General features: G+C 47.0%; 1 protein-coding gene across 5 annotated transcripts in view; it reads left to right on the top strand.

Annotated features, from left to right (window-relative positions):
* The window catches only part of PLD1 (phospholipase D1), a 74,616-nt gene extending 47,412 nt beyond the window's left edge, over window positions 1-27,204 (top strand). For 4 of the 5 annotated variants that reach the window (XM_049803978.1, XM_049803979.1, XM_049803980.1 and 1 more), the window contains 14 exons: window positions 586-792; window positions 1,484-1,700; window positions 2,659-2,772; window positions 4,861-4,989; window positions 5,332-5,450; window positions 5,611-5,724; window positions 11,748-11,858; window positions 12,592-12,680; window positions 15,777-15,890; window positions 17,053-17,102; window positions 18,138-18,272; window positions 20,675-20,828; window positions 21,480-21,594; window positions 22,165-27,204. In XM_049803978.1, coding sequence (XP_049659935.1) covers window positions 586-792; window positions 1,484-1,700; window positions 2,659-2,772; window positions 4,861-4,989; window positions 5,332-5,450; window positions 5,611-5,724; window positions 11,748-11,858; window positions 12,592-12,680; window positions 15,777-15,890; window positions 17,053-17,102; window positions 18,138-18,272; window positions 20,675-20,828; window positions 21,480-21,594; window positions 22,165-22,389 — 1,893 coding nt within the window. In that variant the 3' untranslated portion in view covers window positions 22,390-27,204. The remainder of the gene's footprint in view (window positions 1-585; window positions 793-1,483; window positions 1,701-2,658; window positions 2,773-4,860; window positions 4,990-5,331; window positions 5,451-5,610; window positions 5,725-11,747; window positions 11,859-12,591; window positions 12,681-15,776; window positions 15,891-17,052; window positions 17,103-18,137; window positions 18,273-20,674; window positions 20,829-21,479; window positions 21,595-22,164) is intronic. The other variant, XM_049803981.1, reaches the window with a different exon arrangement.
* Window positions 27,205-27,733: the final 529 nt, after the last annotated feature.

Genomic DNA, 27,733 nt, shown 5'->3' on the forward strand with positions numbered 1-27,733 from the left:
ATTAAAAAATAAAACTATATACTGTATATGCCTAGATAGAGAAAATACCTTGCCATAAACATGTCAAAAAGAATCTCATAAACAAATGCCAAACAACTTTCTGATTTTAAATGGGGGAAAAAACCAGCCAACTTCTCATCCCACTTATGTAGCGGCAACAACCAAAGAAGTGAGTCAGATCACCAATATGTTGTTTTCTCTTAGAGCAGGCTCTGTGTTTGAAAGCTCAGCTATTATAGCTCTACTGAAAAAGTGATTTTATTTGTTGAAACAGTTTTCCTTGAGTATGGTCCTCTTCTGAACTCTGTTGTTTTGAGCGTGACCTATCCCAACATCAGTAACCATTCCTGCTCGGGAATACCGCCATCATGGGGAAGCACCTGCCTGCCTGTAAGGCTCAGCCTGACTCAGGGGCAGTCACGTAGCTTCTGTAACTACAGCAGTCTGTGCAGAGGCATCTTCTAAAAACTCCAGTGTTTCCCCATCATCCTGAGCAGCCAAAAAAAACCCCGCTGGGCAGCCCTCTGCCTGGAGGGATGTAAATCGGGCAATGATGCTGAGCTTGAGTGCTGGTTTTCTCCCCAGGTGATGAGACACCCGGACCACGTGTCCTCCTCCGTGTACCTCTGGGCCCACCACGAGAAACTCGTCATTGTTGACCAGTCCGTGGCATTTGTGGGCGGCATTGACTTGGCGTATGGCAGGTGGGATGACGATGAGCATCGCCTGACCGACGTGGGCAGCGTCAAACGAATGGCAGCAGTGAAGTCGGTGTCGACGACCAACCTGGCAGTAAGTGAGCTTGCTCCAGTGGTTGGCCATGTTCAACATCCGCATGTCAGGTTTGCGGTGGAGATGAACAAGCGGTGTCCGCTTCTAAGCGTAGGGTTGGGTTTAGGAGGTTTTAAGAGGAATAGTAACGAGAAGGAGGAATTATGTGAGCATCATATGACTCTTTAGGGCTAGATCCTGACCAGCCCTTGCTAGGGCATGGAGATAGACAGCTGGGTTTCCCCTGGAGCTTGGAGCATCAGTCACAATTTGGAGGCTATGTTCTTAATAAAACTTAGCTAGGAATGCACAGTAGGCACTTGCAGAGTGCTCTGAACTTTTGGATACTCAAGCCCTCAGCAGATGCCTGCCTTGCTGAGCTTTCTGCTAACCCGGGTCTGTATGCATCCAGAGATTTCTAAAAATTTTAAAGAGGTCTAAATTGATGAGAATTTCAAGGGGAGTAATAATCCAGGGTAAATTTATGGGACTGCAGAAGGTACTGCTAGCATTAATGTTTTTTTTCTGTCAAGTGCCTCCTCGGTACAGGTTGTCTCCCTCAAAAGCATTCGTAGTTCCTACCAAAGTGTGTCTTTGTCACGGAGCAAGGTTTGGCTTATGGTTTTTTCTGAGCATTGATATGCACAATAATCTGTAATTGAAGGGGAACCTGTCTGTACATGGCCTGCAGCAACGTCCTGTGTCTTTTAAGTCTGCAGCGGAGTCATCTGAATGTGTCCCCCTGAAGTCTGAAGCTCTGGCCCCAGAAAGCCACTTGTTCCAGAGAAATGCTGATGATGTCCCAGACACATCAAAAATGAAAGGAGTAGGAAAACCCAAAAAGTTTTCAAGGTTCAGTATTTACAAGCATCTCCATAAACACGGCATGCACCATGCTGACAGCGTCAGCAGCATAGACAGTGAATCAAGTAAGTAATGCTTTTCAACTAAACAACATATATAAAGCATGTGTGGAGGTGGGTGGGTGGGCGTACGTGCAGATTCATGTAATTTCTAGGGTAATGTTCTTTGTAAGGAAGGAAAGTTGATGAATTTCTTAACTATCAGAATAATAACTATGTGTAGTCAATATATAAATTTGTGTCACTGCAAAATAGACAAGAAAAGTTTTAAGTGGATTTGCATTTAGTTAATTAGCAATTGTCATGAGCCACCAGATGATGTGATGTAGTGTACATGATGTCTAATGTTTCTGTTGTTGGAAAATTTTTGTTCCTGCAAGGGATAATTGAATCTCTCATTTTCAACTTGTATTTATTATAACAAGGAAAACAGTTTCTGAATGTGATTATCCCCTCTCATAGGCTGGTGTTACCTAGGTTTGAATCAGTTCACTCAGATGGAAAGATTCCCAATTTACCCACTTACTAGAGAGGAGAGACCATTCAACAGTTGAATATTTGACTGCAGCTTTTAATTCCCCCCATTAAAAACGTTTCCAAGCTAAAATTACAAGGATCGGCTTGACGTTTATTCTAGCATGGAGTCGTTCCTGAAATCTGTTCCTGAAGTCCGCAGCTCCTGAAGCCGTGTATTGTTCACGATGGGAACTTATTTGAGTTTCTATCACTCCCTGCAGATCTTACTCTGCCTCTGGCTGGAGGAGGCCTTGCTGGAGCATAGTTTGGCTTGGTTGCAGTCAGCTCAGGACATAGCCATGGCTTTGCTGCTTCAAGATATCTGTTCAGTTTAAAACCGGCGAGGTCTTGGATTTGGTCCTTTGCCTGTTGGTCACTTGTAGTTTCAGCAAATTGACATCTCTTTTGAGATCCTGTCGTGCAAGGTGTCTTCAGACAAGATCAGGCACCAGCGTAGCAAAGCGGATGTATATTTTTGCCATGAATAGAGCATCTTGACTTTCTGCAGGTTACTGTAACCCCACTAGAAGTCAACCGAATATAATCCAGAGTTTAAAGCCCCATCTGAAAATGTTCCATCACCACACTGAATCCAGACAGGGGCTTGCTGAGCCTCAGGAGGGTAAGTGGAGGAAGGCAGAGGTGCAGACCCCCTCAGGCTTTAGCTGCTGATGTTTTTGCATTGTAATGATGGTGAGAGTTAGGTTGGGTGCCAGGATCAGCCTTTGCTGCTTGTTGTTCTCCCAGCATCCTTCGTACCCCTCTGAGGACATCCTGGCAGAAGAGCCTTCTCCAGAAGCTTCAAAAACTGCAGCATAAATAAACAAACATCTCCCTCCCCCCCCCCCCCCCCCCCCCCAAAAAAAAACCCCACAAACCACCACAAAACCCAACCAACAACAAAATAACCCACAACAACAAAACACTGAAGAAATTTGCCATAATGACAGCAGGGAACAATTGGGGAAATAGCTCTGATTCTGTTGTATGATTATTTCAGTAGTTCCCTTCCTGTAAAGGAAGGGGCTTGTTACTGGAATTGGGAACTTCTGCATTGGATATTTTAAAAGAAGCCTGATGCAGGAAGACAAACGCAAACAGAGAGAGGAACCAGCAAAGTGGCTGCTGCCAGACCTATATTTGGATGAAGGCTTGGGGCGTCCCCCTTTTGCCCCTTATTAAAATCAATGAAAGCATACTCGATTGAGAAAGGAGTTGGGTGGTTATGAGCACTGAGCTGTTCTGATCTCTGGACTGATGTTGAAAGGGCCTGTTTCAGTATGGTCCCTCACTGAGATGCCTTTGAGTTCTGGTAAGGAGCGAGGAGCAGTTCTTCCAACATCTTCCTCCAAGGCATTAATTGCCAATTATGAAACATTGGTTACAAAGTAGTGGTAGGTATCAAGGAAAAGATGCATTTGCATCATGGAAATGAAGTGCAGTCTCCCCTGTGGTCACCTCATGCTCACTCATGAGTTGGTGTGCAGTCATCAAAGCTCGGGATGTGAAGTGTGTTTTGGCTGTATGATGTGTCCCACCCATTCCCATTCGAGCATGCTGAGTCAGCGATTCCCCAGCTCCACCTGGACTCTCACTTAGAAACTCAAGCTTCCCAAGGCAGCTCTGGTGCATACCTCCTGCATGGCATTTTTTGCATGGCTTGGCTCCGCTCGGCTCGGTGGGGTTACAGCAGTGCTGGAAGGGCTTGCTTCGTGTAAACAGGTCTTGTTGCACTGCTGCCAATGGGTATTTTGGCTTTTGAAAGCAGTGGGGTGTGTGCTAAGGGGTTTTCATGGTTACCTGGTGATGTGGTTGGGTTAGGAGAAGACTTCTGCTGTTGGCATGTTACCATGTGATTATCACACTAGTATTTGGTACAGCAGGTGAAGGCTGCTCTCGGAGTCGGGAAATAATGCTAGTTAAATGTTTATGGTCTAGGCCAATGGTTTTGGTTTTCTTAAGAGAGAGGAAAAAGAGTTCACTCCGCACCCAAAATAGGTGCTCTAGAAAAGGGATCCTGTTAGAGGGAATATCCCTGTCTACAATATTTTAGACCATTTTTAATCACCATCAATTTGGAAGTCAGGATCCATTTGTCCAACATGTAAAATCATATCAAAAGATGACATGGTTATTTGGAAAAAACAAAATCAAACAAACAAACCCCACAATACTTAATGAGGGAACATGAGCTTTTTAATCATCTCATTCTAGTTGATAAAGAGTAGCTTCTGTTAGAGGAGATACACCCTGCTATAGAGGCAAAATAATGAACCCTCTCGCAGAGAAGGTAAAATTAGTTCATTAGTATTGTAAAATACTAATATTAAGTAGATGATATATGTGATGTTCCTGTACATACATCCACTAAGGTCAGTCGCAGCTGGGAGTGAACCCTACATGGTAATGTTTAGGTGTCATAGAACTGTGCAAAGGCAAATGATTATAGGGTGATTTTTTTTTTTTTTTTTTAAGTCCACTGTAGAGAGAATTCAGCATCTGCTTTTTGTTTCCATAACAGACTCCTATATATTACCTGCCCTGATTGTATAACAAATATTGAAATAGGGAAGAAAAACTACTAATACGCATCCTTTGAAAGCAACAGGAAGACAAGGGAGAAAACAGCTCCGGTCTCTTGCCAGCGGTGTGCGATGGACAGCTGTGACTTTAGAGCGTGTGTTTTTGTTATCTTGTTTGCCTGTGACAGATAAAGGATCCATCCGCAGCTTGAAGACGGGTGTTGGCGAGCTGCTTGGGGAAACCAGGTTTTGGCACGGAAAAGACTATTGCAACTTCGTCTTTAAAGACTGGGTTCAACTTGACAAACCTTTTGCTGGTAAGTGCCTTTGCACCCTGGAAGTCATTACATTCCCCCAAACCTCCTTCTGCATCTTTTCAGTCTCAAACCATATTTTTTCCTGCTTCTGAGCCAGAGGTTATGAGGCTGGTTTTGTTTGGCTGCTAGGAAGAAGCAGCAAAACTCCCTCTGAGAGGTTCTAGGGCCAATTAATGCCATTACAGTCCATGGACTTGGGCTGCAGGCGATTGCGTGATAATTCATCTGCACAGCCCTCAGTGCCATGTCCCAGAAACTTCAGTTTGAGGAGGGGGATGCCGTGCTTTTCCACATTCATGTCCTTTGCCTGAGGAGGTCCAAACGTGCTTTCCTGTCCCGTAGACTTCATTGACAGATACACCACCCCGAGGATGCCCTGGCATGACATCTCATCCGTGGTGCACGGCAAAGCGGCCCGTGATGTTGCCCGACACTTCATCCAGCGCTGGAACTTCACCAAGGTGGGGTGTGGGCATTGCTGCCGGGGGCACGGAAATAAATACAGCCCCTGCCTCATCCATGTGCCCTCCATAGGCACGCATTTTATTTTTTTTATATGTTATTCTGCTACGTTGCAATCTCTTCAAGGACTTTTTTTTTTTTTTTTTTCCTCCTGGGCAGATTATGAAGCCCAAATACCGGTCCCTGTCCTACCCATTCCTGTTGCCAAAATCTCAGCAAACTGCTAACGAGTTGAAGTATCAGGTGCCTGAGTCTGTTCATGCCACAGTCCAGGTGGGTGTTCGTGGTCTCCAGCTCACCTACTCCTTATAGAGCTTGTTTTGGATCTTTCCCGCGGGAAGTGTCGATGCCTGACAGACCCTCTGCAGAACTTGAAAATATAAAATGAAAAACTCTTGTTGAATTTAACTCACAGCGTAGGTGGTCAGGTCCTCAATTACAATAAAATAATGCAGCTCTTGCAATAGAGATACATTAATTTATACCTCCACCTCTAGGATAAGAGGACCAAGCTGTATGCAGTACTCAAGTTGTAGGAACACCATGACTTTGTATATCTGTGTAATTTTCTATTTTGTTTTCTGCTGCTCTTCTTCTAATGCCTAACATTTGGGGTTTATGTTTTGGGCAGGCCTGATGGGTTGAGGCTGCCCACTGAGTATTTATCCCAGATCTTAGAGCAGTCTACCAGGCCCCCGACGCCTCGCTCAGACACATAGCGGTCAGCTAGAGCCCAGCATTAAGCGGAGGCTTGGAGCTGTTGCTTTCTGCATTGAATTTCATCTGCATTTTATTATGCAGCTGCTCAGCCCTGTGGGTCCTCTGCAGTTCTGCACAGTCAGCCCACAGTCTCGTTTGTGACAATCATCCTCAGTCATAATTGCCAAGATACCGATATTTAAAAACCTGGTTAGCTATATTGAGCACGTATATTGAATACTACTGTTACCCAGCAGAAACGTGGACTTGTTGAAGAACACAAAGTCAAAATAGTTATGCTGAAGCAGCAAAACAGTTGTGCGTCTTTGTGGATGAAAGATGTACGAAATAAGAGCAATTAGACCAAAACCAGGGAAAAATGCATGCCTTTGCTCTTCGTAAGGAGTGGTCCACCCAGATGACAGCACTGCTTGGGGAAGCTTAGTGTAACAAGATGCATTTTTCTGGGTTTGTGGGTTGCCAGGGCATTGTCTGCTCCTCCCCGCATGGTGTGAGGGATGGCCAGCACAGGGATCTTGTGTCATGGGTCTCGGGCGTTTTATATCAGCCTCCAAAACAATGCTCGCAGCTTGTTTGAGAAATAGTCTTGCTTCAGGCATTGTCACGTTTCCCTGTGGCTGTAAACGTCTCCCCAGCTGCGTTCGTGACCCCAGTTTTTTGGGAAATTTTGTTCTCATGGAAGTGAGGGGGCTTGTGTCCCCTGACCACGCTCTAACCGCAAAATAAGCCTCAACTTCTAAATCGTGGCATTTGCTGTAGCAAAAAGTTAAGCTCTACTGATCACAGAACTGGAAGAGGTTCCCAAAGGAGAAACTAAACTGACCATAGCGTAGGTCCGACTTTCCCTCAGTCCGTACTGCAGAGCTGCTGGCTCAGGGCATCAGCCCGTGGGAGAGGAGGATGAAGCTCAAATGGTGACTGCTAAATGCTGCATACACCAGTGCTGAGCGATGGGTGAGCTGTTTGAAAACTAGCCTTGTCACAACATTGTTGGGGCATTGCAAATAACTGATACATTCCAGGAAATGAGGGGCTGTTCTCAGCGATGCCATAAACAGCGAAAAGAGAGCAGGTTTGTCTTGTAAATTATTCATTTGAAACTACCTTGCTCATTTCTAATTTATGTCAAATTGCAGCTTTTAGAGACCTGTCAGGGTAGCCCAGCCCTGCACATAGCCAGATAAATAAAACTATATGATATTAGGCTGAAAATATGTTGCCCTGCAATCTACCAGCCTTCCCGGTATGAGGGAAGACTGGGGGAAGAGTTTTTACTGCCCGAAGCACAGTGGAAGTGGTGAGGGTAGCTCCTCTGCCCAGGCTGGTGCACCCTGCCTGGGTGCAGGTCCCTTGGCCCCAGGCTGCTTCAGCTGATTTATGATCTCTGGGTGATCTCCTTGAGCTCCGAGGCATGGTTTTGTATGCACGTACCATAATTTTGGCTGTCTCCTCCATAATGCTCACACTGGCCTGGTTTCCATCGATCCCCGTGTGACACAAGTGCCCTGAGCATCCTTGAAGTCCCTGCAATGGGTCGGTGAGCGGCTCAGGCTCTCCTCCTGATGAAGGTTTCGGATTTGGCTGCTGCAGGAGGTGGGGAGAGGACAGGACGCCTGCAGCCTGGATCTGAACACCCCTTCCTCCCAGTTGCCTTTTTCTGGAGCTCCCGAGGCGTGCATCAGGGTGTCCCTGCGTGGCTTCTGCTTTCCTGCAGTCATGGGAACATCAGCCTCTTGCCTGTCCCATATATTAGTTTCGGACCAGAGGGCTGCCGGTGCTCGTGTCTCCTTTCAGTGGTACAGTTCAGCGCAGAAATAAGCAGATACCCTAAAATCTTTCACCAACTTTTATATCCAGAAAAACTAGAGAAATATTGTTGTTGTTCTTGATATTGAATCCTTTGGCTGGCCAACAGCCAAACTGGGTTTATCCCCGTTTTGGTGCTGTATAGGGACTTTACAAGCAGAAGTTACTGCCCCAAGGTACAATCCAGCATCCAGTGACTGTCCTTGGCTGTGGGGTGATTGAAAAAAGTCTGGCTGCTGGTTTTCTTGTTTCTGAGCTTGTTTGCAAATCTGTCTTCAATTGTGGGCAGATCAGAGGAAGGGAATATACAAAGGATCTGTGGGGATTGCAGCATTGCCGCAGGCCCAAGCCACTGACCTGTCAGCAACAGATTTTGACCTTGTTGTACCATCTGGTTTTGCTCTCCTTTGTCAGAGGAGAGGAGCAGGGAAGTGTTTTCGGGAGGGTGGGGATAGCAGGAGCCGCACTGACAGGGGCTTTCCCCTGGGCAGGGAGGATGAATGCGGCGTGCATGGGAAATGACGTGGAGGTATGGGCTGGGAAGGAGAAAAGGAGCCTGTCGGCTCCACGGGTTGGTCAGGCATGGTCTCTCATCCTCTTTCGTTTGAACTTCTGGGCTTTGTTCGCAAGAGTGATGTGATTGCACGTTGATTTTTACAAGAGTCAAATAGCTGTCTGCCAAAGGCAGTGCCAGGTTTTTTTCCATCTCTCTATTTCCATTCCAGAGTTTGCAGTTATCGGCCAAAGCCAGCACTGCAAAAGATGTGACGTGGTGAGGCAATATCCAGTTCCTGATGTAAACGCAATGAAAATTTAATGCTCTGGCAACGGCTAATGGCCTTACCTCTTTGAAGTCTGCATGAGAGCTTGCATTGTTCAGGATTTACGTGCTAGCCCACAGCAAACATCAAATTTATTACTGTTGTATCGGTGAAAGAAGTTAAAGGGATGACAAGCCTGGCACAGCACTCGGCGCTGCTTTTGAGAGACTTGAGGGAGAGGAGAAGAAGGAGCATGGAGACACCAGCCCTGGTTCGTAGGGACTGTGCTGGGCAGTGGGTGGCTTTTTCTCCCCAGCAAAATAGGTTGGGTTTGAACCAGCTCACTTTAAATACACTGAAGTGGTCCAGGTTAAAAATAACTTTATTTTGAGGAGGTCCAAGCTGGAGCAGCTTACGCCCATTCCGCTCTCCCAGCCAGCATCTTCTGACACCTTCCCTCCGCACATGGATTTGAGGTGGTACCTGACGTGAGTGATTTGGGTGATGCTGAGCCAGCTTTTTAGGATGAGCCGTGACACGTTCTGGGGTGAGGGTACAGGGATGATGGTCATTTAACAGCGGGCAGCTTGGTGTGCAGAGGGAGCTGGGATGCCAGCATGTGGAGGGGTGGAGAGGAAGGCAGGGAAGGGCAGGTGGGTGATGTGCTGGGAAGCCAAGGCGCTGGGAAGGGATGGTCCTGAGTGATGGTTTTGTTGGGTCAGGTGGCATCACTGGTTTGGAATAAACTTGTCTCCCAGCAGTAAAGTTGTCTTTCAAAGTGAGGGGCTTTGGTGCTATCAGGCTCCCGATTCAGAAAAGGACATTTATTCCTCGTTCCCAGCAGTTTCAGCTATTGCTGCTGTAAATGAGGGTAAATGTGGAAGTTACTTTGTTCAGTGCAGGGCTCAGCATCTGATCTTGAAAAGAGGAGCAGCTCTTTGGAGCATGGACAAAGTTAACTATCGAAGAAAAAAAAAAAAAAAAAGGATTAAATATCAGTACTTTGTACACTAGGAAGCTACAATTTCTGAAGTGCAATTCCAGACTGCGTTTGCTGGAGGTCCCCAGCCCACAGGGATGCACTTTGTGGCCTGGCTGCTCATCGCCAGCTGTGCCGGTGAAGGCAGAAGGGCTGCTTTCTGTTTTTTCTGTCCTTATTAATGCAAATGGTGGAATTTTGTTCAGAAGCTCTGTCTGCCGTGCTGCTCGGTGGGGTTTCAGCAGTGCCCAGGGCACGTGGGAGTGCACAACCTTGGCTTCGCAAACCAAACAGGTGATTAAAACCCTATGGGCACGAACAGCGTCGCCTTGCGGAGGTTGATGCAAGCGAAGGGCGGCTGTTTGGGACCAGCAAAAGCTGTGCTGGTCCTTGCATCCAGGCTAGCAACCTCACTTAAGCATCTGCGACTACAACGTTCGGTTCAGGAGGCTGCAGAGTGCTCCCTCCTGTTGGCCAAGTGAGCAGCCATGTAGGAGAGTTGCAGGATCTCTTTTTTGCTGACCTGTGGGAGAGGGTTCCTTCTGTCCAGGCAGAGGAATTAGCTCAGGAGTCATGTGCTGCTTAGCAGCAATGTCCTTCAGTGCCACCTCCAGAGATGCTGTGGAGACCAGAGGATTGGTTTGGGTCAGGCATGCAGCACCTGGACCAAAGGGCCAAATAGTTATCTACTAGTATACGACTGGTAGTTAGCCCTCAAAAGTCCTCAGCCCTGCCACAGCCAGCAGCCTGCTTTGATGGTGGATGGTGACGACAAGGTGACAGCAGAGCTCAGGGTCAGGGTATCAGAGATGTCAAGGGGACAGGGAGAGTAACACAGAGCAAAGCAGAAGCTGGACACTGAGAATTAAAAGAAATCCATGGGAGGGATTTCCAGGGCAAAATGTTGTTGAGCCCCAAAAGAGATCAGGATTTTGCAGGTACTGACACACATGTTTCACGGATCCTCAGCATTTGGATCTTGTCCTCTGTGTGACTGGCCCTGAGTGCTGGTATAATGGCTGTATTGAGATATTTCAAGACTATTGTTTCACCGTTTTTGTCTTGACAATGTTTAAAGACAGAGGCTAATCATGAGTAATTATTTCCCCTGAGCACGTACCCTGCCAACCCTTAATTAAAAACTACATTTCCATCTAGGAAAATGTCACTCAGGGCATAGCGTGGTTGCTTCTTGACTCAAAGCAGAGAAGTGGGAGATGCTGCAGCATCTCCGGCTGTCGGGGATGGGAAGCTGTCTGCTGTGGGCCTTGCTCAGCTGGGTCGAGAGCATGAACAAAGATTGTTTCTCATAGCGGTTTGGCTCTCTTGCACAAGAACTGCAGGAGATGGGGGGAGAACATGCCCCAGGGATCTCGCAGTATCTACTTTAAATGTGGATTTCCAGTAAAAATTAATAATAAGTGCAGGCAGCTGAACTGCTATGAATTTTAAAAGTCGTATCATCCCAAATCGGATGGCTTGTGCAAGAATTTGGCAGAAGAAATAAATGACCTTGAGTGCTCAGGACAAAGACATGGCCTGCATTATTAGACCGACTATATTATTATGTGCTGCCTGTTTGTGGGAAAAATGCATTGCCCCAGCTGGAGACCAGCTTTTAAATACTGCTAGAGAGGAGATCACTGATTGCATGTGCACCCCTAAAGCTTGGAAATTTAGGTAGTTTTAAAAGCAGTTTATCATAAGACCTTAAGCAAGAATGTGCTGCTGGGCTGCTTCTATCACACCTAAAACTGCTCAGGTGAGAGAGGGCAGTAATGCAGCAATGGGTCAGGGTACTTATGTTTTCAATCAAAACATTATTAAGCATTAATACTATTTTTGAGCATCCTTTCTTCTTATTACAAATGCAGTATAAATTGTGAATGTTGCACGTATTAACCTTATTTAGCGAAATCCTGATAGGCGACTGGTGCTGGGGAAGAGCATTGCCTCTGAAATAATTCAGTTGCAATGCTGTGCTGTCCTGGATGGGAGAGAGCTGAAGATGTTAATCTCTTGCTTTCCAGGTGATCCGTTCTGCTGCTGACTGGTCCGCTGGCATTAAATACCACGAGGAGTCCATCCACAATGCCTACGTCAGCGTGATAGAAAACAGCAAGCACTACATATATATAGAAGTGAGTGGCAATGAGGAAAAGCAGGAGGGTCCTGATGCTCCGGGCATGGCTCGCAGCCATCAGGAGGGTACTTCTGCTTCTCGAGGTTTGGTCTTAGTTTTTTATGCATTTAGACACCTGTGGCTATGAATACAGCATCTGCTCTGCGTTTTTGGGGCTGTTTCCATTGACTTCAGTGGTCTTTGGACCAGGTTGATGGGTATGTACCCTGACAGCCTTCTGACCATAACGTGAAAAAAAGTAGGCCTCTCCTTTATAAGCCTCTTTGCAAAATTTTCAGCAACTTTCATGGCCTGTGCAATACTCTTCCTGTCCCCTCCATGGCTTGCAGAGTCCCCTGTGCATGCCTGAAGCTCCCACTCACAGGGCCAATCTCGCATCTGTGCAGCCTTGAGCTGCAGGGATCTCCTGTGCTGGAGAGACTCTCAGTGCTGGCTGAATGGAGACGCTTATTCTCCTCTTTTTTTCTTTTTATTTAGGCTCTTGTTAGGATGTTCTTTATGTGAACTTTCTAAGGAGTGTGATTAATAAGGACTAATTCATTCCCTAAGTGAGCACAAACACACACATCATATAATAATAATCATAATAAAAAAAGCATTAATTCAAATGGCACACAAACCCAGCTATCTGTAGTTGCTCTTGGTCTGAAATGAAGCATACACTTTTTCTTTTTTTTTTTTTGTTCATAGCTGGCAGTGTCTGACAGTAGCTTTGCTTGCTTTTCCTGCAGAACCAGTTTTTTATTAGCTGTGCTGATGACAAAGTTGTCTGGAACAAGATAGGCGATGCGATTGCTCAGAGGATTCTTAAAGCTCACAGGTAACCTGTTCTTAACAAGGCAATGAAAGTCTTCCAGGTGCATTTATATGGTGTGGTGTAAAATAATATCTTAATGGACACAACTGTACGATAGCTTCTCCAACACAGAACTGATGCGGTCAAACGTCTCCTTGCTTTTGCAGCCGTGAGACTCTTTAGTGGTTTCTTTGCAGCCAATGAGTGGTTTTCTGGACTTAACCTGATGCAAATGTATCTTTAACTCTGCAACTTGTTTAAAAGCAAGTCCTTTATACTCCAGTTCAGTGATGCCTTTGCTCCATAGCCAGCCAGTCTTGAACTGCGTGGTAAGGCAAGTCAATGGGTGAGAAGGCTGAACTGGGATTTGCAGCTGATTTAAGTTATCTATAGGGAGGATTGGCTTCAAATAGGGGAGGCAAACACATTTCGAGGATGTGACTGCAGGGTTCAGCTATTGTTCAACCAACTTTTTCTGGTAAGTGCTGGAGGGTGTTTAGAACCTCCAGCCATTGCAAGGAGACCATCGTTTGCTCCTGGATGGATCAAATCCAACCATGGTTTAGACGCTCCTTTTACTTCAGCATGCCTAACCCCATGTTAACATTAATACCACAGGTAGTGTCTTGTCTTTGCTTTGATCCTGGACAGCCTTGCTTAATGTTGGTCCCCTGGAGTCTCTCTTTAAGATACACGTATGTCATAGTCTATAACCGTATCCTGGTCTTGCTGGGCTGATACACAGAAAACTTTCTAAACTTCTTCCTTTCATCTCTAATGTACTTTTTCACCAGGCATGGAGATGTTTCTTACAATGATTATTTTTTCCGTATTGTAGTCGTCCAGAGCTATGCAGGGGCTGCTTTCCCAGACATGCTCTCTCCAGAGTCACAGAAATTTCTCTCTCTTTCGCACTTGAGCTTGGAAATTCCCACTTGGGTAAAGGCAACCGACCCAAGACAGACAGACAGACAACGGGGTACGGGCAGTATCTGCAAGGCCACGGGACCTGCCATGAAACAGGCTTTGTTCAGAGGCACTGTGGAAAGAGGAGCACAGTTTAAACCGGGAGGGCGTTGGTGTTATCGGCTGTGCCATTAACAACAGGGCAGGGTAACAGGGTGGAGTTGCTGGTAATCTGTGAGCTGCAGTGCATAGCCCAAATAATTGAAATGAGCTAAGGGTGAAAAGATGGGGTGGATTTTCTCACCGGGGGTAAATGAGGAGTGGTGCCAGCGCTGCTGGAAATGGCATTGCTGGTGTTTGCATTGCAACCTCGAGGCTCCCAGGCAGTTGGACGTGGCATCTCTGTGCTGGTCGGTGTCCACCTGGAAAGTTCCTCCAGATTGCCTTTCCTGCCTTTGGGAACTGATTGCACCACCGGCCTTTTGCATCAGTTGCCTGCTTTCAGCAATGCTACTGAGGAAGTGGCAAATTCTCCAGGTAATCTGCTAAGATTCTTCCTCTCACATAAAATTTATATAAAGGGTGGCATTCCCTCCAGACATCAAAAAGTCTAGTACCAAAGGGAATTGCACAAATTCTTCAGTGACCCATTTTCAGATGTCATGCTCGCTTCTGTATTACTCCAATTTTATGCCAATAGTGTGCCAGCTTAATGTCAGTGATTCCTAACAGAATATAAGATTCAAATTCTGCACACTCCAGAGTGCTTGTCATTGCCTAAGATTAAAAGTAAATTCAGACCTAAATGGATTGTATCATAATGCTTATGTTGCAAATTGACCCAGGAAAACAGATGCTTAATTATAAATTAAGTTCTTCAGTTAAGCCTGTACACTTCTCTCTCTTCTAAACTAAATATTTTCTACTGATGTAATGAATAATGTTCTTTTCTTGGTTTCCTCTTTTTTTCATGGGTGGCTCTCTAACTAGTTTAATAAACACCGGGCTTAGACAAACAAGCTGCTTTTGGGGGAATGCTTTTGTTGGTAGATCTTTTTCATGAAACAAACAGGCTTAGTTTCAAAGTCTCTTGTTGTGTACCAGTAAGACCTCATTAACTGTTTCTGAGGTCTGCAGTCAGGCTAAAGCTAGTTTACAGTGCTTAGCACAGCTATAAAGAAGCACTGGTTGAAATTAAAGAAACACAGGTCCTCACCATCTCCCTCCCAGCTCAGATGAGACCCCAGTTCTTCACAATTCCAAATCCATAGGCAGGGCTTCCCCGAGGAAGGAATACTTTTAACAAAAACTGCAGACTGGCTTATCTTCAGACTGCTCCTGAAATGGTTTTTCCTGATTAAACTGTGTTTGCCATCTAGTGGCAGCACCCTTCAATGGACCATCCTCCTCCTCCTCCTCCTCCTCTGGGGTGCAGGGCAAGGGATTGCCAGCACCCAGGGGTGCCTGGAAAGCGGTGGCAGAGCAGATGCATCTGGCTTTTGTCAGCAAAGAAAACCCGAAGGTGGGCTTTAAGAAAAGCCCCAAGCAGTGCCACAACTGTAGCTTTTGTTCTGAATGGGATCACAGTTAGGGTATGGTTTAGTTTGGGGGAACTCTGGAATTGAGTTTTTGTGGGTTGTGATGTATCAGTGAAATACTTGCCTTCCTTGAAAGATCAATGTTTTGCTTGTGCCCTGAGCTTTTTCCACCTTCTGTGATGTTTCTGACTTCTAAAACCAGGGTGCAGTGGGAATGTCAGGTTAGATTTTGGGTTTCTGCCTGTGATAGCTTTGTGATCTTTGCTGTGCTCTTCCAGGCGGTTGTACGTACCAGTCTGCACCAGTAGCTGTGTGACTGGGCTGTCAGGGTCCTCAAACAAACTTATAGTGGCAGACACAATCTGCAAAATAATTAGCCTGGCCTTGAACTTCAGTGAAAACGTGTTTCGTTTCTTTTAGCTTCTTTTGTTGTCTGCCAAGAGTAAATTATTCCTTCTCCTCCTGAAGGTTTGAGCACTCGCTGAAGTACTGATGACAGGTGATGAAGACCTGAAACTGGAAATATGTTTCACACTTTGCTCCCTTAAAATTTGTGTGGTAGCCTTGGATGGAAACCAAGTCGGGTCAGCACAGGGAAAGTGAAACCGAGGGGACTTCACTTTGTAAGAAGCTGTAAACATTTGCAGGCTAATATTCCCCCAAACTATGATTTCAGGGAAAACAAGCGTTTCCGAGTATACGTGGTGATCCCGCTGCTGCCTGGGTTTGAAGGAGACATTTCGACAGGCGGAGGGAATGCGCTGCAGGCCATCATGCACTTCAACTACAGGTACCGCAGGCGGCCCCGCTGCCGGAGACCTCCCCGGCGCTGCCATCAGCATCCCGTCGGATGTCCACACGAGCAGGGAGTGTTGGGAAAAGGAGAAGAAAACTGTTTGTCTAACTTTCCCTTAGTACTTTAGCTCATTTATTTGCTAGCCGTGGGATTTGCGTTAGGTGAGGCAATGCTCGCCGAGCGGGGAATTACAGTGGATAAAGCCCGGTGCTCTCTGTGGTGAAATCCCTCTGCGCTGGTGCGGCAGGTCCCCCGATCCTTTACGCAAATCCCAGAATTCTTTGTCTCCAAATCTGCTTTTTTGGTCAATGCTTTGCCTGGGTCTGTGGTTCTCCCGCTCCAGGATGGATGGTTTTGGGGGTCCTTGCAACACAGCAGGTCTCATGGGAAGGACTGAGATGCAGCGGTGCCCAGGTAGCCCGGCACTGGGAAGGGGCTGTAGAGGAAGGCAAAATGGCCCAAGGCAAGCTGGTTTTACTGGAAAGCTGCTGTGTTATGGCATGGCCAGGGTGCAGTCAGTCTGCAGAGACTACTGCTGCCTCCGGAGTGAAATCTCCCTTGTCTGCTGGTCTGCGGGGGTCCTACTGCACTTCCAGAAGGACAAGCTGACAGGAGACACAAGCAGAAGGAAAGCAGCACGTCCCTATACCGGGCCCTTCTGCCTGAGCTTTCTTCTGCAAGGGCAACCATAGGTCTTAAGAAATTGCTCATGGGTTGGTTTTGGGGGGTTTTTTTGAATGAGATGCCGGTTGTGGCTTTTCCAGTCGGGACATAATCATACAAACTCTCTGACCTGGTGTTCTGTACACGTTGACTTTTTTTTTCTTGATGTGATTTCACATCCAGACCTGTGGCATAGATGGTAGCAGTCCTGCTTTTGTAACACATTTATCATCATTGTGGTGTGCTCTAGAAGGCAAAAATGCTCCCCAGCTCCTATGTGGATTGGTACGAGCTCCTTCAAGAAATGAGCAGTCCTTGGTGTATCAACAGTCACTTGGGAAAAATGTGTGCTCTGGAAGCACCGTGTTTCTTCTGCCTGCATGGGGTATTTAAAAGGCATCTGTGTTTGCAATTTACCTCGCCCGGTTCTGCTGCAGCATATGCCACTGCCTTGAGTGGCGGTGGTGCTGACAGCTGCCTACCTTCTTTCCAGGACCATGTGCCGAGGAGAAAACTCAATCCTGGGCCAGCTGAAGACAGAGAGTAAGAGCTTTATTCTTCTCCTCTGTGTTGTTTAGTCTTGGGATGCTGCGGATCGATGGATACGTCTATAACACATCAATCAGCTCCTCTAGCTTATTAATGTGGGCTTGCTGTGGCTGAGGGATTCAGGGGGGGACTGGGACATCTCACAGCAACGTGTGCTAGAGGCTGGTGGGGCTGTGAGCGACCTCCTCCTCTCCCGTCATCCCATGGCGAGGTCTGTCAGGTCACGCGAGCCATGGCCCTGTTGTCAGACTTTTGCACTTGGATGCAGCCCGGATCCGGAGGAGGGGAGAGCCCCAGGGAGGAGCACGGCCTGATTGCAGCTGCTCGGGATCATGTTATTTGGAAAATGTCCTGAGCAGGGTCACGCTTCTGGGAGCGAGGAGCCCTCAGCCTCCCTGCCGTGAATCCCACCCTGGGTTTGTTTCTGGAAGCTGATGAATGTGGAGAGGAAAAACCTGCTGAAGCAGGATGCTGTTTCGGAGTTGCTTCCTCGCTGTGAGGATGCCTACTTGAATTTGCTCTGCTGGGAATCAGAGCACCGTGAAAACCCACGTGTCACAAATATTAGGGGCGTACATAATGCCTCATTCGTTCTAGGTCTTTGTGTAAATCCGAACTGCAGACAAGTACATTAGGACGTGTTTTCTGTACTGGGCATGGACAAAACACCTGCTTCAGCCTCCTTTCTGCAGCATCTGCAGAAGAACAGTCGTATAGTCCAGTTATTTTAAGATGTTCGGATCAGTGGTGAAAATTTGCGTCCTGCACAAGGGAGATTGGGGTCATTTCTCACCAAAGTGGAAGTATCTGAGCAGGCAGTGGATCAGGGCAGCACAGAGCGCCCACAGGCAGCTTTTAAAGACTATTTTTAAAGAAACTTATTTCCATTATCTGTTTGTTCATTATTTTTTTAAAATGTCAAAAGTGAACTGTTATTCATATGGGTCTTTTATAGAAAGAGGGTCTTTTCTCTTTCTTCTCTCTTCCACCTCCCTCATCCCATCAGTTTTGTTCTCTTTTAATTTTCAGTTGGAGATAAGTGGATAAACTACATCTCGTTCTGTGGACTTCGAACATATGCAGAGCTGGAAGGAAAACTAGTCACAGAGCTCATCTACGTTCACAGCAAACTGCTTATTGCTGATGACAACACAGTTATAATCGGTGAGTGGGGGGCTTGCAGGAAGGGTTTGGACCACTCAATTATATCTGGATTAGTCCTTTTGCTTCTCTGGCCTATACTCAGTGCAGGCTGCGGTGCCATGTGCTTTTCTGTGTTGTGATTTCTTTCTTGTGAAATATTTTGCTGTTTAAAAAAAAACAACAAAAAAAACAAACTCATAAATTCATCAGGAGGGTAGGTTGGAGGGAGGAAAGGATTTGGAGGGCTGTCATTTAATTTGTTTTTCTAAAATGGTTTTAAATCTCTGTGTAACAGTGAAGAGAATCCCAGTGCAGGGAATATTGTCCATCTGTCTTGTATCAAACTCCGCTCTAGCAGGAAGACTTGTGAGACTTGTCATCTGTTCCTTAAAGAACAGAATGTGCCGTAAAATTTGGAAGGCTTGGACAACATGTGTCATTTATCAGCTCGATTTCCTAAGAATGGGGAAATATGTTATAACAAGTAATAGATATCATTTCATCCGTTTCTGTTACCATATTTATTATGAGATCATGAAGCAAAGACAACAGACTTCAGGCTCAGAGTTCTACATGGCAGCAGAAAAGCAGAATTTTAGCCTGTTTCTTTAAAGAAACCCTTTTTGATCTGCTAAATCAGCAACGAAAACTTTGCCAAAGAATAACTTAATACCAGATTTTGCAAGACTCAAAATACTCCTCTCCTTCAAAGCAGCAGTTCAGCCTGTAGTCTCGGATGACCTGTGGTTAGGTTTGCTCCTCTGTTACCCTCTCAGGGGTCAGATCCTGTCTCCAGTACACAGAGTAGCCCGAAGGTGGTTTTAATATCACAGCAGGAGCAGTGTCGTTGCAACTGTGATGGTCTGGGGGCCTGAGACAGCTCTTAATTTCTATTTTCTATACCTGTAAGCCTGAGGACAGATTTTTATACAGCGTGTGCATCCATGCTGGCTGGTGAGGTGATAGGGAGCCGCTGTCATCCCTTTTCTACCCAAGAAAGAGATGGTGCATGGAAATAAAATGCTAATGGGGCCACTGTGTAGGAGAGGGAGGTGAAAGGACGGAGAAGGGCTTGATTTGTTTTTCCTCTGGAGGCGTTAGCTCCCTTTGAGTTTAACTCAGCTGGGAAGGCAAAATGACTAACTAGTGCCTGGGAGTCTCTTACAGGGCTGGGAGCTGTGTCTGGCGATTTTTTTGTTGTTGTTTGGTCCCTTCTGTGGGTTAATGACCTGATGACTTGCTATTGCAGTTCCCTTGGAGCTGCGGCGTCCCCCATCCCTTGCCTTCTGCGGGCTGCGTGGGCCAGAGATACGCTTTTGGGGGATAAAGCCTCAGCTGGTCTCGAGCAACACTGCAGGTGTCAGACCCTGCATGGCACAAGCAGGCTGGGGAGCTCCCACCGCCATGCACAGTCAGGGCTGGAGCTGCCACGTAGAGCCCAAGCACACCCAAACCCTTACAGGAGTGGGTGTGTTTTGGAGAGGAACCCCCACCCCCCCGCAAAAGGCACAGCCAGAGCTGCGCAGTAGAAATGCAGCGGGGGAAACGTCTGCTGCCCTCCGGCAGCTTTGTTGGGGACTGAAGTGGTTATTTCCCAGGGTGCGAGCAAGGAGCCGTACACAGGTCACACGTGGGTCCCACCGCCGGGGAAGGTGTCCCCCCCGCACCCCTCTGGAAAGCACCCCTCTCCTTTTGGGGGTTTGGGTTTTGTGCAGTGTGCAGTAGCGCTGCAGCAAGCACAGGGCAAGGAGTGGAGCAGAAACATCTCCCGTGGTCGGAAGGTGCCCCAGAGCTCTGGGGTCTGCTGCTGCGTTAGAGGGACGGTGCATGAGCTCTTGGCGTCTGCGGACACAAAAGCGTGGTCCTGGCAGGACGGCAGGGTCTGGGAGTTGGTTACCCGCAGCGAGGAGATGACGTCCTTCTGCCTAGGTCGCCCTCCCCAAAACCCTTACCTTCCAAATGCAAATGAAAAACTTCCCCTCTTCTTACCTCTACTGAAGGTAAGAGCGGATTTACCCATGGAGCCCATCCTGTGTCAGGTAACTTGGTATCCAAACCAAATGCAGTTGAGGCCTTTGAACGCTGTGGCATCCTTCAGCAAAAGTGTCTGGGAAGTTATAGAGAGAGTAAACTTTTGCAAACGTTGGCCTGGGCTTGGCTGTGATTTAACCTTCTTCCAAGCCTGGAGCTTTTGAAGTCTGCAAAAATGAGGGAGGGTTTTTTTCCCTCCCCCAAATCCTGGCTCTCAGGGTTTGTGTTTCCATAAGGAAGCTCTCTGGTCAGGGTTTTACCTAGCGAAGCCATAGATGGTCCCCCAAGGAGATGAGGGATGCAGAGGGCCCGGTGGGTGGTGATGGAGGGCACGCAGGAGCATCTCGCGTGGCGGTGGTGCATTGCCAGTGCTTCGTTTTCCCCTTTGCCAGGCTCTGCCAACATCAACGACCGCAGCATGCTGGGGAAGCGGGACAGCGAGATGGCCATCATCGTGCAGGACACCGAGACTGTCCCCTCCGTGATGGACGGGGAGGACTACAGCGCTGGGAAGTTTGCCCAATCCCTCCGGCTGCGGTGCTTCAGGTGGGATGCACGGGGCTGGGCAAGCGCGGGCAGTGAGCGGGGATGCAGGCAGGGCTTGCTCAGGCTTACGCCGGCCCGGAGCCTTTCAAACCAGCGGGGCTGGTGCTGCCTGTTCAGGTTTAGCGTTGCCTGGCCTGAATTCAGCTCAGAGTTTTGCTGCTGTTCCATTGGCGTTAGCCTTTCTCACACCGCTCCTGTCCTCAGCTCGGCAGCTTGACTTACAAATAGTTTTGCTCCAGGATTTCGCTAGGCGAGCTTATAAACAAGACAGTGATATTTTGCCTCCAGATCCTGTTTTCACACTCTCTCAATTTTGGATGGCGGTGTCTCTAATGGAAGTTTCCTCACTTGGAGCAGCCATCTGGCCCACAACACGGCTGTTTTTTCATTAAGACCTTTTTCCTCTTCCTTCCCCCCCCCTGTTTCCCATCTGGACAGTTACTGCACAGAAAAAAAAAAAAAAAAAAAAAAAAAGAGAAACTTGGGCAACATTAAGGCTGACAGACTATTGCAGGGAATGGGAGCAGGAGGGCGCTGGGAGCATGCAGGGTTTGGCAAGTCCCAAGGAAACTTTTCCTCCCCTACATTTTTCAAGAGGGGGAGTGCCCGGTGCTTCAGCCTGCATGAGCAGCAATCTCTTTGTCTTCTCAGGGTTGTCCTTGGTGGCTCCGATCTCAGTCCGGAACATCAGGATCCCGTCTGTGACAAATTCTTCAAGGAGGTGTGGATTTCTACAGCAGCCCGCAATGCCACTATCTTCGACAAGGTGAGGGACACGGTGCCTTTCTCCTCCCTCCTTCCCACGTGGCAGCAGCAGATGCCAACGGGAGAAGCAGCGCAGGGAAAGCAAGGGCAGCAGGTCCAGCTCCTGGGGTTGGACCATCAGAGGTGCTTTGAAGGAACGAGTGGAGTCAGATGGAAGAGCTGTGAAAAAGAAACTGGAATTTGTGCATCCTCAGTGAGACAGTGGCCCAGGAAAGCAGCAGTTCTGATTTCTCTTTTTTTTTTTATTGGTATCACATATAGCTGTGGTGAATGGCTGTGGTGACTTAGTGTTCTTAGCTGGATATAGCGTAACTGGAGTAGAATCAAATTTTATTTCTGGTTTCTAATGAGCTTTTGCAGTGATCAGAAAAAGCCCTGGAGCTTCCCCTCTGCCTGCTCCAGCCATATCACAGATAGGCACGTACGTCTTCCCTCCCCGTTCTTCAGGCTGTTAATTAAGTCACTCCCATCCCGGGGAATTTGTATTAGATGTTTTGGTCTTTCATGGGAGCTCTGCATTGCAGTATTTCCCCAGCACTGATGCGCCACTTCTTGTTTCTGTTTTGATCAGGTTTTTCGGTGCCTTCCCAGTGACCAGGTGAATAATTTAACCCAACTGCGTGATTTCATCAACAAGCCCAAATTAGCCAGCGATGATCCTGCGAAAGCTGCAGAAGAATTAAAAAAGATTCGTGGGTTTTTAGTACAATTCCCCTTTCGTTTTCTGGAGGAAGAGTACTTGCTTCCCTCCGTCGGAACAAAGGAGTCCATGGTACCCATGGAGGTTTGGACTTAAGAAGATGCAGATAGCTTTACGTTTTAAAGCCTGGTTCTCTAGAGACAAGCTGATGAACAATACGGGATTTCAGAAAGCTTTTTATTGCTAAGGGAGGCGAAAAAGATCTCCACCAAGCTAATGTGCCTTTCTTAGGGATTTGGGTGGAGGAACTTGAAGCAAATTGACACTAGCAAAGTAGGGGAGCAGAAAGACTTGGAAATTATGGCAAATGAGAAGTTTAACCTCTGAAGGAGTTACTGCTTAAGGCATGTTCTGAGCACCTAAAGGATGCGGGCCACTTCCTAGGACAGGAAACAAATTCCAATAGATGTTGTTACTACTGCCAGCTGTATATTGTGGTTGCGTACGTACTGTGATCCTGCTGTGGCTGCGCAGGAGCCGTGGGCTGCGTGTACTTCTAAGGCTTTTGGGTATCAGCACCTTGGCTCGCTGGAATCCCCCCATCTCACCCATCTAGTTGCTCTGGTGCTGCTGGGAAGTGCTGCTTGGTGCTGCCTTGGGCTGTCCTACAGCTAGCCCAGTGTAGGTATTTCACTTCGTAAATGGAAACGGACTAACAATCTTGTATCAGAATCAGCATTTTGGTCCCTTCTCCCCTCTGGGGGGGGGGAACCCAACAGACTCTCTACCATAGCTAGAGCAATCAGCAATCCTCATGCAGCATGGCACTGCCTAGGTCTTGGCAAAGAGCAGCCTCGATGGAGCCGGAGTGCTGGACATCTCTGGAGTTTGCTGGCCTTTACAGAAACGCAGCACGTCAGTTTGTTCAAACTGGATGAAGGCTTTCTCCAGGAGAGGATCAAAGTTTAAACTCAAGCCTTAGATCTCCAGAGCTCAAGGAAAGCAAGGCACTGCACGTGACGGGACAGAAACTTAAAAGCCAGCATGGGCCAAATGAAGCCCTGCGCTCCGGGTCCTTAATTTGTACATTTCTATTGCAGTACGTAGGTAGAACTTTCTTTCCATCTCTTTCCTCCCTATTTAAAAGAAGGGAAAGGCCATTAAGCTAGAGCTGATGCCATGTGCAAACTAAGCATCACTTCTTAGTACGGGGTGAATGCAAGGGGGACAGGGAGCAGTTAGCAAAGCTTTGTCTCTGGTCTATTTTGTTATCAGACCAGCCACAATCTTGAGCTCAGTCACGCAGGACATGTCTTCCCAAGCACAGGTAAAACTCAGCATGCTCAGTCCTGTTTTCCGTTTCTGTAAGACAGTTTCCAAAGCTATTTTGCATCTCGCTGTGCAGCGAAGCAGCAATTCGATTCAGCATCCCTGGGCAAAACACTACCGCTCCTGGGTTGGGACCTCACATGGTGGGTGCTGTCCTGGGTCTTCCCTCCATCCTCCATCCTGCAATGAGCCGTGTCTCCCGATGTCACGTCCAGCTCCAACTGCGGTCCTGGGAGAAATGTTCCCCAGCAGGCAGCGGTGCCGTGTCCAACGCTAACAGATCAGACCCTTAGAAATGCCTAAGGGGGTGTTGGATCTGGAGATGCGGGAGCTGAGCTCCTCTGCTGCCACTGCGTCCGGGGGGATCCCTTCGCTAGCTGGGTTTAACTCTGTGCCCAACTCTCTAGTCAAAAGACCAGGTGAACTGGTATTTACTTTAGTTCACAAGCAAGGTGGGGTTTTTTCTTCTTTTCTGGCTCTTCCAACAGTCTCACCTGTTTTTAACTGGAAAAGAATCACACTGGTTGCCTAGCTATCCCCAAAACATAGCTGGCACCACATTTTAGCTCATTGTCTTCTGCGTCTTCAGACGCGTAAGGAGGCACCGGGCACCTCTGTGCCTGCTGCATCACCTGAGTAAGTAACAACCCCAGACTTTCCTCCAGGGCAGCCCGAGTCTCAGCCCCTTCCTACAGTTTTCACTGTTTTAAGCTCATGTTTTGTAGCTGCAGTTGCCAATTAGACTCTTTTCTCGTTGGTACATCTGTGGTCTGGTTAGCCTGTTGGAAGTGCTTGTGCAGCATTTTATGTGATGACCTTTGGTCCAGGGGGTTGATGCTTTTAGCTGGCATGCTGTAAGCAGATAAGTATGTTTCCTTGATTTTTTTTTTTCCCTTAAAAAAATTGACCTGGGGTCACCCCCTGCAGAGCCAGAGCAATATGTGCCCTGACCGTTTGCAATCAAGAAAGATCAAAGGTGTCTTGTTATTTCATGTCAGTGCTAGTTCAGAGCTTTTCTCTCCTGATATGTTTTTAGCTGTTTTAGTTTGAACAAAGCTGCTAACTTTAAACAATTACAGCCTGTCAGAGAATCATTGTAAGTCACACGGATCTGTATTCATAGTTGAAAAGGAAGCATTCAACCCTGCTACACGTCAACCTTGAAGAAGTGCAAGACTCCTGTCATCTTCTAAGTGCTCTTATTGTCCCCGTCCTCATATTAGCAGAGATTCTTGTAATCGTTAAATTATCCTTATATCGTCTTTTAAGGTGGTAGGTAGCTAATTATTGGGGCTTCGTAACTCCAGTGATGTTAAGTCCCCCTCTGCCAGGCTGCTTTGGGGAAAAACCTCCCAGGTTCTGCAACACCCAGCCCACCGTGTGATGGCTACTGGTCCCAAGTGACACAGCAGAGCCACAGAGGAGAGATTTGGTTGACCGATTCAGTATGAAAAGGTGCTAAGTAAGAAGGTCTTTCATTATTAAAGTAGCAGACGGGCCTCGCATTTGGCTTCTGCCCGAGAGGGGGTTTCCCTCTGTGGGAACAGAGGAGCAGCGCTGAACATTCCCTTCCCTGCGTTGGTGCTAAATTCCTGATACTGGGAATTTAGCAGCATTCAAATGCAAGCAAGGTGTGCAAGGCAGCCTCGGCCCAGTGCAGAGAGCCCTGCATCCCCAGGAGTCCCCCGTCGATACAGCACTGTTCGTCCCAAACAGATGATGGGGCTGGAGCCATTTCCAGTGAGGGCACGACTCTCGTTCGTACCCGCGGGCTGTGCTGTTCCTTGGGTCCTGTCAACAGGAGGTTTATTTCTTATATTAAGAAGCCTGTGAGGTTGAACACCTTGAGAGAGTTAATTTCTGCACCTAAACAATCACTACTTCTTAGTCCGTAATACCAGAGTGGGTTTATTTTTAATACCTTCAAACTGGAGAGGATCACTCGCAAATACACAGTACTGTAACAAGTGATGTGGATTCAAGCACTAGCGAACCCAGAAACATGAACTGTTTCTTGTGGCGTTTATTTGTTAGAACTATAGGAAATGAGAACTTCTCCCAGGCTCAGACTTTATGTTGTAGTTCAACCTGAGTAGAACCCTTTATTTTTTCCCCCTTTAATTTATTCCTTAACATGTGCCACTTTGAGAACTCACACTCTTTACCATATCTTTTTTAATAGTCTGATATTTTAAAATACATGTATTGTTGTATAGATGTTGGACTGGATAAATGTTTCACTGTAAAGTTAATGCATGATTTAAAAGATGAAGGATAAAACATCATCATATGTAAGAACTTTACTAAAAAGTAATTTGTAGGAGAACTACTCCAGTGCTCCACGGCAGGTGCAAAGTGCTCGGCTCAGTTTCTGGTCCCTTGGTCTCAGTTTGTCGCCTGACTTGATGTGACCTTCGCTGGATTAAACCCCAGACGCTCCATTTTCCTTTCTTTCGATCAGGTTTCACAACATGATTTCTCAATCCTGGTGCTGTCCCTGGGGGAGACCTCAGTGCAGGTTTTGCCTAGCTGGGACCCTGACATTAATAATTTACAATATCTTTATTCCTTCCAAGGAAACATCCATGTACAATCAAGCTCAGACATGGTTTGCTATTGTTATTTCAGTGTAACAAATCTTTTGTGCACTTGTAGTTAGGACAGTCGGGGGGTTGTAATCTGTGCACAGAGGCTGCATTTGGGAGGATGTTTAAATGAATGGTCCTTCAGATTAATGCCATTTCTTTCTCCTCCTGCCGAATGTAAAGACCCAAATCCACGCTGGTCTAAACTGACACGCCTCCATCAGCTGCGAGGCTGCTGCACTGGTTTTCTGGCAGAAAGGACTTGGTCTGGTAGGACACTGTGGTGGTCGAGGTGAAGAAAGCAAGTGGTCTCCGGACCAGGTATATGGGTAGGGGTTAGCATCTCTTGGCTGGCCCACAAGACGTGAACGCAGTCTCCCATTTTGTGGCATTGTTTCAAAAGGGCCATGCCTTCTGCACAGCTGAGATCCTGCTGAAACCAGGAGCTTTGCAGAATGGAGGTTTTAAACAAGGACTGTAACGCTATGGCAGTGAATCGAGTCAAGCGTGCCAAATTAAGGTAGATCAAAGTGGAGCAGACCCACAAACTGTATGTCGACCACTGAATGCAATGATCCTCTTGGGGTTTCTCCTTCTCTTCTTTTTTTTTTTTTTTTCTTCTTCCCTGCCTGCTTTCTTGTTGTATTTTCCAGTATTTGTGATTATGATATTTTTAACCTTCCACTGTGTGTTCATAAAATCTCCTCCATGTAAATAATTCTGACTTACCAGATTCTTTCTTGACACTCGGGGAAACAAGAAAAAGTGTCGGAGCTCACAGTTCTGGGAATGTGGGGTTTTTTCTAACTCGTGTCTCTAGCTAAACTGATCAACAAAAGGAGAGCTTCCACTTCAAGCATGAGTGCAGGTCTCCGTGCGTCTCTACCTTCCGACGATGCGGTTGTGAACACTGAATATCCCTTCTGTGAAGGCTGCTGGAGTTGTTTTGTATCCTTGTTTCTGCTAACAATTGCTTTCCTTTCCACTCCATTTGTATCTGGTAAATGAATGTGTATTAATGGCCTGAAAATACAACTGATCCTCCTGTGTCAAAACATTTGGCTTTGGTCTCGTTTCTGCTTGCTTTGGGGACTGTGGCCCCGTCCCGCTTGTGGGCTGACTTCTGCCCTTGCCTTGCGTTGGCAGTGCTGCCCCAGCAGCCACGATGTGATGGAAAAGGCCCAGGGTCGCACTAAAAATGGCTAGACTTGAGTCATTTGGGTTTTCCTGGGAGAGAGAAATTGCTGAAGTGAAACAGCATAGAAACAGAAAATTGGACTACTTAAATTAAATAAATTAAAACCTCCTGTTTTAAAGGAGTTTTAATAATTCAAAGGCTTTATGAAAGGCACAGACAAAAATGGTCTGTCTCCAAAATAGAATTAACTTGCCACTGTCCCTTTTAACTTTCAGTAAAGGAAATTCAGCAGAAAGAGAGGAAAAAGCAGATCACTGTTGTCCTCCAGGGGGAGAAGAGATGAATAAAGCATCAGTGGCATTTCCAAGCTCTCTCACAAACTGAAAACATATTAACTTCTCTGTTTCTTATGTTTCATCTCCTTCCTCAAAAGCCAAAGGGCTCTCCG

The sequence above is a fragment of the Accipiter gentilis genome, chromosome 6 (genome assembly GCF_929443795.1).
Source record: "Accipiter gentilis chromosome 6, bAccGen1.1, whole genome shotgun sequence".
NCBI classification, from domain to species: Eukaryota; Metazoa; Chordata; class Aves; order Accipitriformes; family Accipitridae; genus Astur; species Astur gentilis.